Consider the following 18,562-nt stretch of genomic DNA (forward strand, 5'->3'; position numbering starts at 1 on the left):
AATCTTCACAGCAACTGGGCAGTTCTTAACATTTTGGAGACCAATCCCAAGCATAGCTTGAGCGACAACTTTGGGTTAAAAAGACAGCACCCAAGTACAAGTCAGGCCGCGATTTTCTCAAAGCATAAGCCACCTACTGATGAAAACCGGACTCATTTCGCAGGAAAACAATATGCGATGTCTCCCTACCTGCCCCTTGACGGGTGCTGCCTTCTGTTGTCAACTTTTAAAATTATTTTGAAAGAAACATTAGCAAACATAACAGCTGCCGTTGTGAATGGCTGATACAAGTGATTGCACTGGCAATTTCATGTATGTACTCATTCAATTTCACAGTTTTCTATAATTCTGCTGCAAGTATGTCACATCTCTTCAGTGAGCAAGAAATTTTGGAAGCTCAAGAGGAAGAAATTACTCAATAACTCACCTCACACATTTTTCTTGGCAGAATAATTACATTTTCTGTCGTTATTTTAAAATGTGTACTGCATCAAAGAGCTAAAGTAAATATGGAAAATAAATATTTAAGCTTGGCCCCTTTTTAGTACGTATTACTCTTAAAGATACATCCATCAATATTTGCCAGTAATGCTTCAAATAACAGCACAAATAGCTGGTTTCCTAGGCTCAATTTTCTTTTAAGTGGCCGGTCTCCAGAGTGTTAATGGCAATTAACAATCACTGTACGCTTATGGAATAGTATGATTCTGAAAATGAGGCAGATTTTGGAATGGGTGCAACAGCAGCTTTGCGGATGATATTGGACTCACCCACTCCTGGACACTGTGGCAGCCTTCTACCACAGTCACTGTCTGTAAAGCACATAACCAGCTGTACTGGGCATCCATTACTAGAGCTTTCATTGAAAATCTGCTCTCACTCCTAGGTGATTTAAGCTAGCTAGGTAAGTAGTCACCGGAACACAAGTCATTTTCCACTTTCTATAAAGCTTTATCTGCAAGGGCAAGAGTGCGTACTGTGAGGTCTATGATAAAGAATAACCTCACTTCAGTTCTTAAATGTGGAATTTTTCACATTTTTATAGTGCCAGGTGTTCTAATAGAAGCTTAACAGAAAGCATGTGAAAACTCTAAATCAAGAGTGTGATTTTTGGGGAAAATTTAAGTTTATTGTAATTATAGGGTTACGAAAATAGAGGTTTGTAGCAGTAGACAAGAAACTCAAATTCACTGAAACAGAAATGAAACTGCATGCAAGATTCTTTGAGCAAGACCCAGTATCAAAGATGAATATCTATACAAATATAAATTGAATTATATATAAAAACAAAGATGAGGTGACTTACCGAACGAAAGCGCTGGCAGGTCGATAGACACACAAACAAACACAAACATACACACAAAATTCAAGCTTTCGCAACAAACTGTTGCCTCATCAGGAAAGAGGGAAGGAGAGGGAAAGACGAAAGGAAGTGGGTTTTAAGGGAGAGGGTAAGGAGTCATCCCAATCCCGGGAGCAGAAAGACTTACCTTAGGGGGAAAAAAGGACAGGTATACACTCGCACACACACACACATGTCCATCCACACATACAGCTTGAATTTTGTGTGTATGTTTGTGTTTGTTTGTGTGTCTATCGACCTGCCAGCGCTTTCGTTCGGTAAGTCACCTCATCTTTGTTTTTTTATATATAATGTTTCCCACGTGGAATGTTTCCCTCTATTATATCAAATATAAATTGAAATACACCACTACACTTTTCTGTCTGTATGTGAAGGCTAATCTCTGGAACTACTCTATGGATTATGGTACAATTTTCCCAAATAGACAAACTGATTCACAAGGTTTGTTTATACAAATTACTAGTGTTACACCAGACAAGGTGTCCAGCTGTCGATGCTTAGAACTACCTGTAGAAATCCAGGAGGGTTACTAGTAAGCTTATAATTGGAGTTTCTATCAACCACTACTCATCTCCAGATGTAACCACACATAATCTTTGGAGGAGACCTTAAAACTAAAAACTAAACTCCTCCCGAACAGGCCATGAAGGCCCAAAAGTACCGACCGGCCGCTGTGTCATCCTCAGCCCACAGGCATCACTGAATGCAGATATGGAGGGGCATGTGGTCAGCACACCGCTCTCCTGGCCGTACGTCAGTTTCTGAGACTGGAGCCGCCACTTCTCAATCAGAGGAGACTATTATCCAACAATCAGTCGGGATCTTTCAGTTTTGTTATTGATGAGCATGACAATACATTTTGTGAAACATTTAATTGATAATTATCTAGAACAGATAGTTTCTGTGCTCACTCATGATAGAAATATATTGAATCTAATGGCAACAAGTAGATCTGACTTCCTTGAGGATGTCCACTAGGAAAAGTGTATCAGTGAGCATGAAGCAGTTGTAGCAACAATGGTCATCAGAGTACAAAGGCAACTACAACAGTGAGAAAGATTTACACGTTCAGTAAACTACATGAATAGGCAGTAGTATCTCAATGAGGAACTTTAAACATTTAACTCTGGACAGGGGCATATAGAAAAACTATGGCTCAAGTTTAGAAGATTAGTTGACCAATCACGGGATAGATATTTACCTAATGGAACAGTTCATGATGGGAGGGACACTCCACGATTTACAGTCACTGTAAAGAAAATAATGAAATAGAGACTACTGCGTGACAAGTGTAAAACAATACGTGGGTACACAGAGAATGATTCTTCCTCTTCTGCTACAGTGCTCAACTATCAGGCTTGCTAGTAGCGGCTTGCCATACACTTCTGTCTTTGGCCTTCCTCTTGACAGTATGGGTGGTATCCTCCATGATCTGGTTGATGTATGCTAGTCTCAGTCTGCATCTTGTATCCTTCCCTTCTACTGTTCCTTCAATATTAATTCTGATGATATCACCGTGTCTCAGAAGATAGCTGATCCATGTGTCCCTCCTGTGTTTGATGAGCTGTGGAGCACCTCTTTCTTTGATATTTTGTCCATCCAGGAAATCTTGAGCATTAGACAGAATACAAATATCTATGGAGTGAGCACTTGGATGTGCTAAATGAGAATTCTGTCTGCAACATATCCTGCAGCTCAAGTCACATGATTTTGGGAAGGGCATCTTAGCCCATATAGCTCTTAGTGTACTTTGAGTGTTATTACTTCGCTGTTACAGATAGGTGACCTTCAGAAATACCATCAAACTTTGAGTATGTGTTTTACAAACACCTTAAAAATTTGATACCAGGAAGTGAGCTGGCTTAAAGAAGTGAAGAGCAATGGTATTGCACTTTGTCACCACAGTGTCACAGCGCAGATTCTACCAACCCCCCCCCCCCTTTTTTTGTAATGGAATAAGAAGTGAAAGCCAACAATATTTTCTTATGTTTTCAATTGCACTTGTTCTTATTGTCAGATTAATTATGTTACAATGACACTGTAGAGGAAACTGTCTCATGCAGAAAAACTTAAGATACACGCAAGGGTTTGAGAACCTGCATACAGTGGAGGAAATTAATCAGACTGTCATGTATAAATTTTATCTGCATATGAACATAGCACAAATACATAAACACTGACTGGCCATTTACTCAAACACACTTGCAAATTTATCTATCATTTGTCTTGTAAACATATGGCCATAAAATCACAGAATTTATCTCTATAAATAAGACTTTATAATGCCGTGCCTCAATATTTTTCAGCATATTAAGTGACTCATATCAGTATGACATTTACAGTTATATATTTGTTGTACACATCTATGAAAAGTAATTGGTCTCTTTACATCCGTAGCAACGATAACGTGCAGAAAAACAAACTGTGCTCACTTCATAGATGTACGTACTCTATGACATTAGACAGTGTGACGCTAAATGAAACAATCCGCTGTCAAGGGGACAATGTGTTGAGCATTCGCTGACTACTGCAGCAAAGAAATTCGTAGCTAAAGGTTACTAGTGGTACCAAAGTTAGTATCCAAACACTTATGAATGTGACAAACTGCAATTGAGGGTAGCAAAGCAAAGACAGAAATGATGAACTTCATTCATGGTTCTTTACAAAGAAAAACCAAAAGTATTACCCCACTTTAATTCTTTTTCCATTGCAAAGATGACTGAAACAAATATTAGTGTCAGCAGCATTGAGAAACAGTGAAACTGTGAAAACTGAACAAAGCCTCATGGCCCAACAGATTCCCTGTTACAATTCTACACCAAATTTGTGGCCGAATTAGCTTCTCTTAACCATAATATACCATAAATTCCTCCAACAAAAATCTGTGACTGGAAGAAAGTACAGGTAACACAAGAAGGGCAGCAGGAAAAACTACTGTAAAAACTGCTGTCAAATATCCTTGACATTCATTTGTTGTAGAATCTTAGAACACATTCTGATCTCAAAAGTAATGACCTATCTTGAACAGAATGACCACATCTATCTCAACCAGCAAGGATTTTAAAAAAAATCAATCATTCAAAACCCAAATTATACTTTTTTCCTCCTTACATTCTGAAAGTCATAGATCAATGCAGTGAGACAGGCGCAGTATTTCTCAAGTTCCAAAAATCATTTGATTTAGTATCAAACATACACTAGTACACGTGTATGGAATTATCAAGCAAAGTTTATCAGCAGACTGAGGATTTTTTGATAGGAAGGACAAAGCATGGTATCCAGGATGGGGAGTTAAACAGATTTAGACATAAAGAGGTGACAGACTTAAAAATAGTAAGGAAATGCAATCAGTCCACAAAGGAGATTGTTTCCAAAACATTCATGTGGCCCATCCTAGAATAGTGCTACAGTGTATAAGAATCAATCCAAGTACAGCTATCAGGGAATTTTGAATTTAAATATAAAAAAAGACAGTACAAATGATCACTAGTTTGTCTGACCCATGTGAGAATGTCACAGGGATGCTGAAAGAACTGAACTGGCAAATGTTTGACAACAGAAGTAAACTATCCCATGAGCAAGTGACAAGAACCAATTGTAAGTGATAAATCTAAGAAGCCTCAATAATCACACCCTTAGGGATCACAAAGACAAGATTAGACTAATTACAGTATGCACAGAGGCATTTAAGCAATAATTCTTCCCACACTCCATATGTGAATGGAAAGGGAAAAAGCTCTAATAACTGGCACAATGGAAAGTACACTCTGCCATGCACTTCATAATGGCTTGCAGAATATGGATGTAGTAAAAACATAATCTGGGATGCAAGTGTTGGAGGAACCAGAAAGCATGCATTCTAAGCACTGGTACTTCAACTGCAATAAATGATGGGCAAATTCTTGAATGAGGTCTAAGAGGACTTGATCGTTTAACTCTCTCTGAGTGGGTAAGAGGCACAGCACACTGGTATTACAAGTGAAATATGCTCCGATACAGCTGTAAATTTTAGCCAAGTGCTAACTGTTATGGCTGAGGTTCATTAAGAATTGCCCAAAAAGAACAAAAGCACCACCTATAAGAAAGTAGATCGTGTCATTTTGTAGGCCACTGTCATTCACGTGAATTTGGTCTGCACTGTTTTGTTGTGGGAAGCATAAAGTTGAGATATTTTAATGTCTTAGTTTAAATGATACATCTGGTGCCTTCATTTATTACTTCCAAAAATTATATATTGTTACTGATTAAAAGGCATCCACTAAGTAAACAAATACCATAATGTGAAACACGTATATCATCAACTGTACAAACCAGTTATCGACAGACAGTAAACTACAAGCATGACATTACCAACTTTTCTCCAATATGGAATTTTGGAGCCTTTATTGTCTGCCATTCCAGTTTCAGCAATGACACGAACTCTGACTCCTCGAGAATGCACAGTCTTCACAGCATCGGCAATATCTTGGATGGTGATCATATATATGCATATGTCTAATGTTCTTTTTGCACTTTGCAAGAATTTTATCAACCTCCTGCAAGGAAATTTGTACCAATTACAAACTTTAAACATCTTATAGCAAATACATATGTCATTGATTATGTGAATGTGACCTACATCAAAAAAATATGTTATATGATTCAAGTAGGTATTGGCTTAGTGATTTTCTAATGCTTCTGTGACTAAGTATGCTGCTGAACTGTTGCACAAACAAAAGAGCACTAACAATATAATATTCTTCATGGTTTTGTTAAACCATCATTACCCACATCACAATGAAAATGTGAAGTTATGTAAACACTGGAGTTCTTATAAGCTATAAGCATACATGTCTGACTACACTTATTACAAATATTATAACTTATTCTGTATTTATTAGGTAGAACAAAGTGGGTAATTTTAGATGAAAAAATTCTCATATCACACACACACACACACACACACACACACACACACACACACACACACACACAGTTTACACAATTGGCATTGGTCATTATTCATTTAGTGACTCCACAGCTTATCTTAAAAATAACAAACATTTAAATCATAATCAATGACTCAAAAGTCATTTATGTTACTGTTTTCTTGATTCGTTAGTATATAAGGATAAATGGGTCGTATGTTGTTTGTTCATGTTGTGTTTTCACTCCAGGACACTAAAGGGGGGAAAATGTTACATTGCTATTAAACTATCATAAAGTGTACTACCCCACATTTTATTCAATGGAAGTCAAAATTTATAGGTTATGCATTATTTAATTACAATTACATCTCCAATGGTTTGTTGAATACCAAGTTAAGTACAAAATTTCCTATTCTTTAATCATACTGAAATCATAAATTTATGGGAGTTTAGTAATCTATGGTAAATGAAATTGCACACAATGCTAACAGCAACCTCGGACAGACAAAGCAGTTATCTGTAATGAAGCAGGCTACTGTCTGAAAAAGCTGCACAAATGTTTAGTCCGATTTTGATATGATTTCGTAGTGGTGACAATACCATTTAATGGCAGTTTTCATTCTCTTTCTTATGGTATACAACAAGACGTAAGATAATGTAAGAAAATTCTTTTCAAAACAAAATTTAAAATTTTAATTTAATTTTTTTCAAAAAGTACATATTTTAAAATTTCCATGAATTGTTAGTGTTGCTGTAAATCACAGGCGAAAATATAATTATGGGATGATAATTTCTTCACTACTAAAAAAAAGAAGACTGAAGCTCTATTTCCAATAATTCAGCTGTGTTCTCACGTTAATTATTACAACATTACTAATATTGACATTTTTGTGAAAATAAACATGAACACTATTGTGATAAAGATTAAAGTAAATAGTCCACAGTAAAACTAACTATTGACAGGATCTGTTTATCATTTTCAATTTGAAACAGCTTCATTCATTTGGTACACACCACTTTCAAGTAAAGAATAAGTTCTTCCAGCAGAAGTCAAGGGATTTACTTACACAAGAAAATCCATTACTGATACCCAGAGAATATCAGAATATAAATGGCACAGCTGGATGAAGAAAAGTTATTTTCACTCCATCAAGTTCTTCATTTTTCTGTAAAATATATCCAATCAACAGTTTGCTTGACAGACAAAAGTTGTTTTGTTTTAGGGCTCAAAAACAACTGGGGTCATACACGCCCAAGGCGAAATTATGGAACAAGTGAGACAGAGGAGTTAAAAAATGACTATATGTCAATCCCAATTGACATAAGAGAAGACAGCTAAAAACAGGGATGTGGAGAAAGGGCTATAACAGACACCATACGGAAACAGATGTCCAGAACTAAAAATTAAATGGCCTTTGCCATATTGCGACGATGGATAAAAAGTAAAACCCGGTCGACATCTCACACGTTGCTTGCTAAAATGGCCGATAGCTCAGACGGCAAACTCAAGTGGGAACAAAAACGGTTAAAAAATGGGCATTACATCAGGAAATGGCGGACTGTTAAAACTTGGGGGCAATGTGTACACTTAACAAATCATAATGGCTAAAACACATTGCCCAATACCCAACATAGTTAAAAATTACCTCCTTCCGGCAGGAGGGCCGAGAGGGCGTCATCCGAGCTGCTGGGAGAGGCTTAATAATCTGGAGTTTATTCCTTTGAAGGGAGGGCCAATGGCAATGCCAAAGTGACATCACCTCCTGACAGACGGCAACACAGAAATCATCAGAGGGTATATAGGAACTAGTGGGCTGAGGTACAAGGACTGCAGCCTTCGCAGCAGCGTCAGTAGCCTCGTTTCCTGACGGACTGACATGACCAGGAACCCATAGAAACATCACAGTGGCCCCAACAAGAGTGAGCAAGTGACTTTTTTATGGACATGGCGCACTAAGGGATGGCCAGTATACAGCGCACAGTGACTTTGAATGGCACTGAGAGAGTCTGAGCAGAGATCACAATTGAAAAGCCTGTGTTGCAAGATGTACTCCATGGCCTGATACAGGGCAAAGAGCTCGGTTGTAAATACAGAGCAGTGTTCCAGAAGCCAATATCTAAAAACGTCAGCACCAATGGCGAAGGCACACCCGACACCACGGTCAGGCCGAGAGCCATCAGTGTACAGAAAGGTACTATCACGAAGTTTCATGCGAAGGTCGTGAAACTGAAGGCGATAGAGCAAGGCTGGAATAGTGTCCTTAGGAGGCAAATGAAGGCCAACGTCAATACAGACTGCCGCATCAAGTCAAGGTGGTGAAGGGTCCACGCCCACCAGGCAAGTTGCAGGTAGTGTGAAGTTAAACCGCCAGAGCAAGTGCCGAAAGCGGACTCCAGGAGGTAACAGAGAAGAAGGCCATTCCCCATAATGGCGATCAAACGAGTCATCGAAGAAGGAGGCATAAGATGGGTGGCCATGCATAGAAGACAAACGGCATGCATACGCGCTAAGGAGAAAGTCACGGCAGTAGGACAGTGGTAGTTCAGCAAGTTTATCACACAGACTCTGAACCCGGCTAGTGTAAAAGGCGGTAGTAGCCAAATGGGTGCCACAATGGTGGATAGTGTTGAGACGGTGTAAGAGGAACGGACGTACAGATGCACAAACAAATCACCCATAGTCTAGTTTCGAACGGACAAGCGACCGGTACAAATGGAGGAGGGTGGTTCAATCTGCACCCCAGGAAGTACCACTGAGGACACGTAGGACAGTGAGGGAAAGCACATGGAGGGCTGCCAGGTAAGACACATGGGAGGACCAAGAGAGTTTCCTACTGAGCACTGGCCCCAGGAATTTCATACTTTCAACAAATGGAAGAGCAACAGGCTCAAGATGTAAAGATGGTGGGAGAAACAAAGTGCACCACCGGAAATTCATACAGATAGTTTTGTCAGTGGAAAAACGAAAGCCATTGTTGATCCTCCGGGAGCAAAGATGATCAAAACATTGATGAAGACGCTCCTTAGTGAAACAGTTCCGCGGAGAACTACAATAGATGGCAAAATCATCAACAAAAAGGGAGCCCTAGATGCCTGGGGGGAGGGGGGCGGAGGGGGGGGGGGGGGGTTAATGGCGATAGCGAAGAGGACGGCACTCAGGATGGAACCCTGAGGCACACCATTTTCCTGGATAAAGATGTCCAACACAGCAGAACCCACAAGCATCTTGAAAACTCAGTATTTTTAAAAGTCCTGACGGAAATGGCACAGGCTGCCATGGAAGCCCCATGTGTAGAGAGTACAGAGGATATCAGTTCTCCAGCAGGTGTCGTAGGCTTTCTCCAAATCGAAAATCACGACCACTAGTTGGTTGATTTAAGAGGGGGGAAGGGGGGGGGGGGATGGGACCAAACTGCTAGGTCATCGGTCCCTTGTTCCGATTAAAACAAAGCCACAAGAGTAAGAATGAAACAACACAAAACGAGGAGAAAGGAAAACCACAGGAACGACAGAAGGATAACAAACGCTACAAAAGAGGACAAGAAAACCACAGAGAGGTGCAAGAAACAGGGAGAAGAGATTAAAACAGATTACCATGGCTGGCTGACCACAAGAAGAAAAAGGAGAAGCCAGCCACTCTGCAACAACACATTAAAACCTTCATCCTAAAAGCACTTGGGTGGAGGACACAGAGAGACAATGGACATGCGCTAAAACTTTGATCAAATGATAAAACCCACCCTCATGTATAAAACGTAAAACCAAATCAGCCGAGGAGTTGTTGTCTGCTAAAATCAATGATAACGAATCCGGCAACCGAAGATGATGTCACAGGGCAGGCAACGTAGGGCAGCATAACAGTATATGGGCCACTGTCAACTGTGCGCCGCACCGGCACTGAGGTGAGTCATCGTGGCATAGGGGGTAGCCGTGTGTCACCCAAATGTGGCCAATGTGGAGCCGGCAGAGAACCACGGAGTCGCAGCGAGAGGCCCGCATGGAAGACTTTCACACATTTGTAGTCTCCTTAATGGCTCGCAGTTTGTTGTGCATACTGAGACTACGCCATTCCATCTCCCAAAGCCGAGTAACCTGCTGGCGTAATATTGAATGCAGGTCAGTGATGGGGATGCCGATCTCCAGAAGCAGTTTCCGTGTAGCCTGTTTGGTCAGCCTGTCAGCAAGTTCATTTCCTGGGATTCCAATGTGACCCGGGGCACAGACAAACACCACTGAATGATTGGACCGTTCCAGAGCATAGATGGACTCCTGGATGGTCGCTACCAGAGGATGGCGAGGGTAGCACTGGTCAATAGCTTGTAAGCTGCTCAGGGAGTCAGTACAGAGAAGAAATGACTCACCAGAGCATGAACGGCTGTACTAAAGTGCACGAGATATGGCCACCAGCTCTAAAGTGAATACACTGCAGCCATTGGGCAAGGAATGCTGTTCAATATGGCCTCTGTGGACGTAGGCGAAGCCAACATGACCATCAGCCATCCACCCATCAGTGTAAACCACTTCAGAGCCCCAGAACATGTCAAGTGGAGAGCGGCGGGGTTAACTGAGTCCTTAGGGCCATGAGAAAGGTCCAGGCGAAGCTTCGGCCTAGGTTTACACCATGGAGGTGTACGTGAATGGACCTCGAGTAGAGGTGGTAAAGGGAAGGACTCCAGTTCGGACAGAAGGGATCAGACGCGAACCGCAACCATAAGCCCTGACCTGAGCCACCGATGTGGGAGATGAACTGCAGTGGTTGGGAAAAGGAGACAGTAATTCGGATGCTCAGGAGAACTATGAATGTGTACAATGTAACTGGTGAGCAGTTGTGCACGCCTAACCTTTAATGGAGGAACTCCGGCCTCCACCAGAATGCTGGTCACCAGACTCGTCCTAAAAGCTCCCGTTGCTAGTTGAACACCACATTGGTGCACTGAGTCAAGTAAATGCAACGCTGAGGGCACTGCTGAACCATAAACCTGACTCCCATAGTCAAGGAGAGGCTGAACAAGGGCTCTTTCGAGATGCAGCAGCATAGAGCGATCTGCACCTCAGTTGGTGTTGCTCAGGCAGTGCAGGACACTGTGGTGCTGCCAGCACTTCCACTTAAGCTGACGAAGGTGAGAAAGCCAAGTCAATCAGGAGTCTAAAGCCAGTCCAAAGAATCGATATGTCTCCACTATAGTGAGTGGATCGGTCTGGTTCCGGATGAATGGTACAACACCAACAGAAGTGCATGACACACGATTTCGCAGCTGAAAACTGGAAGCCGTGGGCTAGAGCCCATGACTGCGCCTTGTGGATGGCTCCCTGTAGGCGCCACTCAGCAACACCAGTACTGGAGGAGCAGTACGAAATGCAAAAGTTGTCTGCATACATAGAAGGTGAGACAGACGGCCCTAAAACTGCTGCTAGACCATTAATGGCCAATAAAATCAGAGGGACACTCAATACACAGCCCTGCGGGACCCCATTTTCCTGGACGTGGGGGGGAACTATGGGTGGCACCAACTTGGACATGGAAAGTACGGAGCAACAGGAAATTTTGTATAAAAATCAGAAGAGGGCCCCAGAGACCCCTCTCATATAATGTGGCAAGGATATGATGTCACCAGGTCGTGTCATAAGCTATTCGTAAATCAAAAAAAGATGGCAACCAGATGCTGGCATCTGGATAAGGCTGTTCAGACGCCAAACTCAAGGGACATAAGATTATCAGTGGTAGAGCGACCCTGGCAGAAACTGCCCTGGCGTAGTGTCAGTAGGCCACGTGACTCCAGGACCCAACACAACTGCCATCTCACCATACATTCTAGCAGCTTACAAAGAATGTTGGTAGGGCTAATGAGCCAATAGCTGTCCACATCAAGTGGGTTTTTACCAGGTTTGAGCACAGGAATGATGGTGCTCTCCCGCCATTGTGATGGAAAGACGCCACCGCACCAGATCCAGTTGAAAATGATGAGGAGATGTCACAGTATTTTTTGCAGATTTGTTTAACTTTCACAGTGTGTCTGCAGATTCTTTTATTCCCTGTGTAACCCATGTCTTTGTTTTGCTTTTAATTTTGACTTGTTTAATAGGAAATGCGGTATCATAACAATGCCAATAATTTACTAGGAATGACTCAAATTTTTTATCTACATTACAAGTTGATTCTGTGTCCCAAGTTATAGTTTTTAACATGTGATTAAAAACCCTAACGCTGTCTTCATTTACAAATCTTTTCTCTCTGTATTTTTCATATACCACTGGATCCTTAATAGATATATTATATAACGTTAATGTGACTGCCTTATGATCCGAGAACCCCATCTCTATTGCTTCAGTGATATGCTCACACTTATTCTTATTGACAAATACTTGATCAATTATTGTTTCAGACCCATTTAAACATCTAGTGTCTTCTGTTACTGTTGCTGTCATATTATAAGATTTCAAGTGTGCACCAGGGAAATGTGTTGGGACCCTTGCTGTTTATGTTGTACATTATTGACCTTGCAGACAATATCAACAGTAACATCAGGACTTTTGAAAGAAGCTGCATAAATATTCAGTCGGATCTTGATATGATTTCAAAGTGGTGAAAAGATTGGCAACTTGCTTTAAATGTTCAGATATGTAAAATTGTGCACTTCACAAAATGGAAAAAATGTAATAGCCTATGACTACGACATCAATGAGCCATTGCTGGAATCAGCCAACGGAAGCATCCGACTCAACCCGTCTACTTTCACCCATGACATAATGGTGTGGGGTGTGATGTCATTACGGTGCAGAGCTTATGAGTTGGTTGTTTTTGTAGATGTGTTGTTGTATTTTATGGTGCCCTCTGGTAGTGGATGTGGACATGCTGAGTTTATATTGTGTATTGCATTCATTTGAGCTTTGACTGTCTTTGTGCAAACATGATTCTGAGATTAGGTAGTTGGTTTGGTAACGTGGGTTGTGGAAGTGTTCTCAGTAAGTGATTAAGGTTCTTCTTTGTTTATGTGTTTGGCACCTTTGCTAGGACCGATTAGTCTGGTGTTTGTTGTGCGGAAAGAAGTCTAACTTTTTTTTATTGTTTTTACATTAGGTATGGGTATGACAGAGAAGTTCATGAGTGTATCACTACGTTCTGAGATGGGTGATGATATGATGTCTGTCATACAGTTTCTGCAAATGTTCGGTCTATTTTTAATTAACATAGTGAATATAAGGTATTTGGGTTTTTGAGTTGTGGGGGTTTTGGTTCCACTATTCGGAGTTGTAGGTGTTGGTTTTTTGGAATTGATAATTATGGTTGATCTATATGGGACTAGGGAAATGTCCAATTACTGTCGTTTTGTTGATGTAGCGGAATGCTCTAATTTAAATTTTCTTTTATATTATTTGTTTTGGGGTTGTGTGGTGTTTTCTTTTATTGTTGTATATTTGGCTTGTCCCCGCCCTAAACCCCCAATTTTCCACAGTTGTCCTGTTAATTCCCTTATATTTTTGGAGTACGGCGTTATTGTCTCATTTTTTATTTTTGTTTGTGTTTGTTGGCATATGTCTGTAGTGACATCATTGCAGTCATTCCTTATATGCTGGAAGTAGCCATTTTAAGCTATATTGATGACTTTTTTTGTGTGTCAAAGCAGACGAGTGAAATTGGACGTTTCTGTAATGTTGCAGAGAGTATGTCCCATTGTATCAGTTATTAGGGTTTCTTTCCATTCTATTCATGTATGCAATGTGGGATGAATGATTGTTTATATGCCTCTGTGTGAGCAGTAATTATTGTAATCTTATCCTCATGATCCCATGTGAGCAATACGTAGGGGGATTGCAGTATATTCCTGGAGTCATAATTTAAAGTCGGTCCTTGAAACTTCGTTAAGACTTTCTTGGGATAGTTTACCTCTACCTTCAAGAGTCTTCCAGTTCAATCCCTTCAGCATCTCTGTGACTCTCTCCTACAGATCAAGCAAACCTGTGACCATTCAGGCTGCCCTTTTCTGTATATGTTCTATATCCCTTGTTAGTCCAGTTTGGTACAAGTCCCTCACACTTGAGCAATATTCTAGGGGGGTTCACACGAATAATTTGTCAGCAATCTCCTTTGTAGACTGATCACACTTCCCCAGTACTCTAACAAAGAACCGAAGTCTACCACTTGCTTCTTCCACAACTGAGCCTATGTGAGCATTCCATTTCATATCCCTAAAAAGTGTTACACCCCGCTGATTTGCAGGCTGTAGATGTAGATGAGTATTGGAAATAAGGCTTCAGTCTTCACTGTTTTTTACTAATGAAGAAATTATCATCCCAATTTACATTTTGGCCTGTAATTTACAACAGTACAAGCTACTCAAGGAATAAATTGGGAAATTTTAAAATACATACTTTTTTAAAATAAATTAAAAGCTTTAAATTTTGTTTTGAAAACCATTTTCTTTTAGTAACCTATATATTATTGTACAGCATAGGAAAGGGAGTGAAAAATGCTGTTAACGGTATTCATCCCAGATTTGTAGCACAATTAGGAAATAATCTACAGCAATTCTAAAAACTGCCATTTCCTGTATTTAGGTCCATTTATGACTTTGCAGCTCTGTGACGATTTGACATATCTCAGTAAAATTTCGTATTTTTCAAAGTCTATACCAACAATAAATTTGAACCAAATGTCAAGAAACTCTAAGATAATGAGGTTTAAACCCCATATTGATTTGAGATAGAATAACCCAAAGTGAAGTAATGTATCATGGCACATACAGGGTGTTTCAAAAATGACCGGTATATTTGAAACGGCAATAAAAACTAAACGAGCAGCGATAGAAATACACCGTTTGTTGCAATATGCTTGGGACAACAGTACATTTTCAGGCAGACAAACTTTCGAAATTACAGTAGTTACAATTTTCAACAACAGATGGCGCTGCGGTCTGGGAAACTCTATAGTACGATATTTTCCTCATATCCACCATGCGTAGCAATAATATGGCGTAGTCTCTGAATGAAATTACCCGAAACCTTTGACAATGTGTCTGGCGGAATGGCTTCACATGCAGATGAGATGTACTGCTTCAGCTGTTCAATTGTTTCTGGATTCTGGCGGTACACCTGGTCTTTCAAGTGTCCCCGCAGAAAGAAGTCACAGGGGTTCATGTCTGGCGAATAGGGAGGCCAATCCACGCCGCCTCCTGTATGTTTCGGATAGCCCAAAGCAATCACACGATCATCGAAATATTCATTCAGGAAATTGAAGACATCGGCCGTGCGATGTGGCCGGGCACCATCTTGCGTAAACCACGAGGTGTTCGCAGTGTCGTCTAAGGCAGTTTGTACCGCCACAAATTCACGAAGAATGTCCAGATAGCGTGATGCAGTAATCGTTTCGGATCTGAAAAATGGGCCAATGGTTCCTTTGGAAGAAATGGCGGCCCAGACCAATACTTTTCGTGGATGCAGGGACGATGGGACTGCAACATGGGGCTTTTCGGTTCCCCATATGTGCCAGTTCTGTTTATTGACGAAGCCGTCCAGGTAAAAATAAGCTTCGTCAGTAAACCAAATGCTGCCCACATGCATATCGCCGTCATCAATCCTGTGCACTATATCGTTAGCGAATGTCTCTCGTGCAGCAATGGTAGCGGCGCTGAGGGGTTGCCGCGTTTGAATTTTGTATGGATAGAGGTGTAAACTCTGGCGCATGAGACAATACGTGGACGTTGGCGTCATTTGGACCGCAGCTGCAACACGGCGAACGGAAACCCGAGGCCGCTGTTGGATCACCTGCTGCACTAGCTGCGCGTTGCCCTCTGTGGTTGCCGTATGCGTCGCCCTACCTTTCCAGCACGTTCATCCGTCACGTTCCCAGTCCGTTGAAAATTTTCAAACAGATCCTTTATTGTATCGCTTTTCGGTCCTTTGGTTACATTAAACCTTCGTTGAAAACTTTGTCTTGTTGCAACAACACTGTGTTCTAGGCGGTGGAATTCCAACACCAGAAAAATCCTCTGTTCTAAGGAATAAACCATGTTGTCTACAGCACACTTGCACGTTGTGAACAGCACACGCTTACAGCAGAAAGACGACGCACAGAATGGCGCACCCACAGACTGCGTTGTCTTCTATATCTTTCACATCACTAGCAGCGCCATCTGTTGTTGAAAATTGTAACTACTGTAATTTCAAAAGAAGGCTATGTCTGCCTGAAAATGTACTGTTGTGCCAAACATATTGCAACAAACGGTGTATTTCTATCGCTGCTCGTTTAGTTTTTATTGCCGTTTCAAATATACTGGTCATTTTTGAAACACCCTGTATGTTAAACTATCGTAAGTTTAGTGTACTTGGTGTACTAAACAGTAATTCGTTTAACCAGTGATCTGTACACATGTCTAATGAACTCAAAATAAATAATAACATAAGCTCAGTTGTAGACATGAGGAAGATTTCGGGCTACTGGGAGGATACTGGAATAATACAGTCAGTTCATAAAGCAGACTGCTTACAGATCTCTTCTACTTCCCATCTTAGAATATTGCTCAAATGTGTGGAGCCCACAACAAATGTCTCTAACAGAGGTTTTTTGATGTATACAAAGAGGGGCAGCACAAATGGTTATAGGTTTGTGTGAACCACAGGAAAGAGTCACAAGGAACTGAACTGGCAGACTCTTTAAGATACACACACACTGTCCTGTGAGAGCTTTCTTAGAAAGTTGCTAGAACTAAGTGATGAATCTAGAAATAAACAACACCCTATGTACGTTGGTAAGAATGAATGTGTAATCATGTCTTTATTGTCTTTTTGTATATAAATGGGTTCGGATACGTGTACTGTCTGTGGGAATCATATCGGGGGTATCAGTTATAAGAATAGTAAATGTTACTCAGACTGAATGTGAAATCATGGTTAATTTCTGTATTCTCCTTACGTGAAAAATTTGTAATGTTTATTTCCGCATTCTATTTTGACTTGTTCTATATCTACATAATAAATAAAATATAGCTCCCATACGGTCCGCGAATGAAAAATTAGATTAATTCACCGTGGGCAGGTGGTTGATAGCAAGCATTCCTCCAGTGCTCCGGACGTGAATGAAATTTGAAAAAGCTCTAAAACTTGTACAACGAGAAATGCCCTCTGCCATGCAGTTCACAATGGTTGTGTGTCTGTAGCCGAATACAACGGAGCTACGCAAACCTACAGAATGCAAACAAGAATATACAACAGTATAAACTTTGCATGTACAACTGCTTTATTTTAAATTAAAATTATTTAATTGACATACCTCAATTTGTAGTCTGAACAGTCTTCATTTCCACAACTACCACAGCGATAAATGTGTTGTCGACAATTCACACCTTTATCAGTAAAAAATATAACCTCATTCACTACCGGGTAATTCTTTCTAGTGGGTTTCCTTGGCTTATAATACTTCTTGTAACTGTACCAAATAAGTTCTGACAGTATAACACTGATTACAATGGCACCCAGCACTTTTGGCTTAAAAGAGGACAATTTCTCCATTTGCTCGTCTGCACTTTTTTGACTTACGCGCGCCTCTACCTTAAGGCCCGTCCACACGCAACGATCTGTCTGCGCAAATGTCTGCGCAACAGATCGTTGCGTGTGGACAGGAGTTTTGCACCAACCTGAGGTGTGTGCAAATATGGAAGTTGGAGTTGGAGGTTTGAGCGAAACCTCTCAAATCTGTGGGTTCAAACCACATCTGCGCAGACAAGTTGGAGCGTGTGGACAGCAGATCGCCGCAGATCTGGCGCGAAACAGCTGTTTGCTCAGTCTAGTGTTTGTATTTGTGCGCACAGGGCATTAAAATGGCCGATACTCGTCAGTGTTCTCGAGAGTTTGTAAGTGAATTGATTGAAATATATATAAACCACCCATGTTTGTGGAAGATTAAAAGTAAAGAATACAGTGACGAAGACAAAAAGACAGCAGCATACAATGCTGTAATTGAAAAATTGCCGGCAGTTGCCGCCACGGCAAACAGAGAAACAGTAATAAAAAAATAAAAAAATTCGTTGCGAACTCTGTCTAGAATTCAAAGTGAAGTTTTGCATCTTGGAACAAAAGTTTGTAACAGGTTGCTTCTACACAGTAGCGAACTGAAAATGCCTACTCAGAAACAAAGTAAACCATAGCTCATTGGTCATGTAGGTATATAATCTCTAATAATATAGGCTTACTGTGTTTCAAACACGTCTACAACATTAAAAATATTATCTGTAACTTTGCAGACTTAATTTACTTGACTTGCCTTCATGAACTCATCCTACAGGACAGCGTAAATAGC

At 40.8% G+C, this 18,562-nt stretch overlaps 1 protein-coding gene across 2 annotated transcripts in view; it reads right to left on the reverse strand.

The window, feature by feature from the left end:
• LOC124789570 (mitochondrial cardiolipin hydrolase) overlaps window positions 1-17,839 on the reverse strand; it is a 68,150-nt gene extending 50,311 nt beyond the window's left edge. For both annotated transcript variants that reach the window (XM_047256974.1, XM_047256975.1), the window contains exons 1-2: window positions 17,537-17,839; window positions 5,714-5,898 (exon numbers count right to left, since the gene is read on the reverse strand). In XM_047256974.1, coding sequence (XP_047112930.1) covers window positions 5,714-5,898; window positions 17,537-17,775 — 424 coding nt within the window. In that variant the 5' untranslated portion in view covers window positions 17,776-17,839. The remainder of the gene's footprint in view (window positions 1-5,713; window positions 5,899-17,536) is intronic.
• Between the last annotated feature and the right edge of the window lie 723 nt (window positions 17,840-18,562).

Source organism: Schistocerca piceifrons, chromosome 3 (genome assembly GCF_021461385.2).
Source record: "Schistocerca piceifrons isolate TAMUIC-IGC-003096 chromosome 3, iqSchPice1.1, whole genome shotgun sequence".
Taxonomy (NCBI): domain Eukaryota; kingdom Metazoa; phylum Arthropoda; class Insecta; order Orthoptera; family Acrididae; genus Schistocerca; species Schistocerca piceifrons.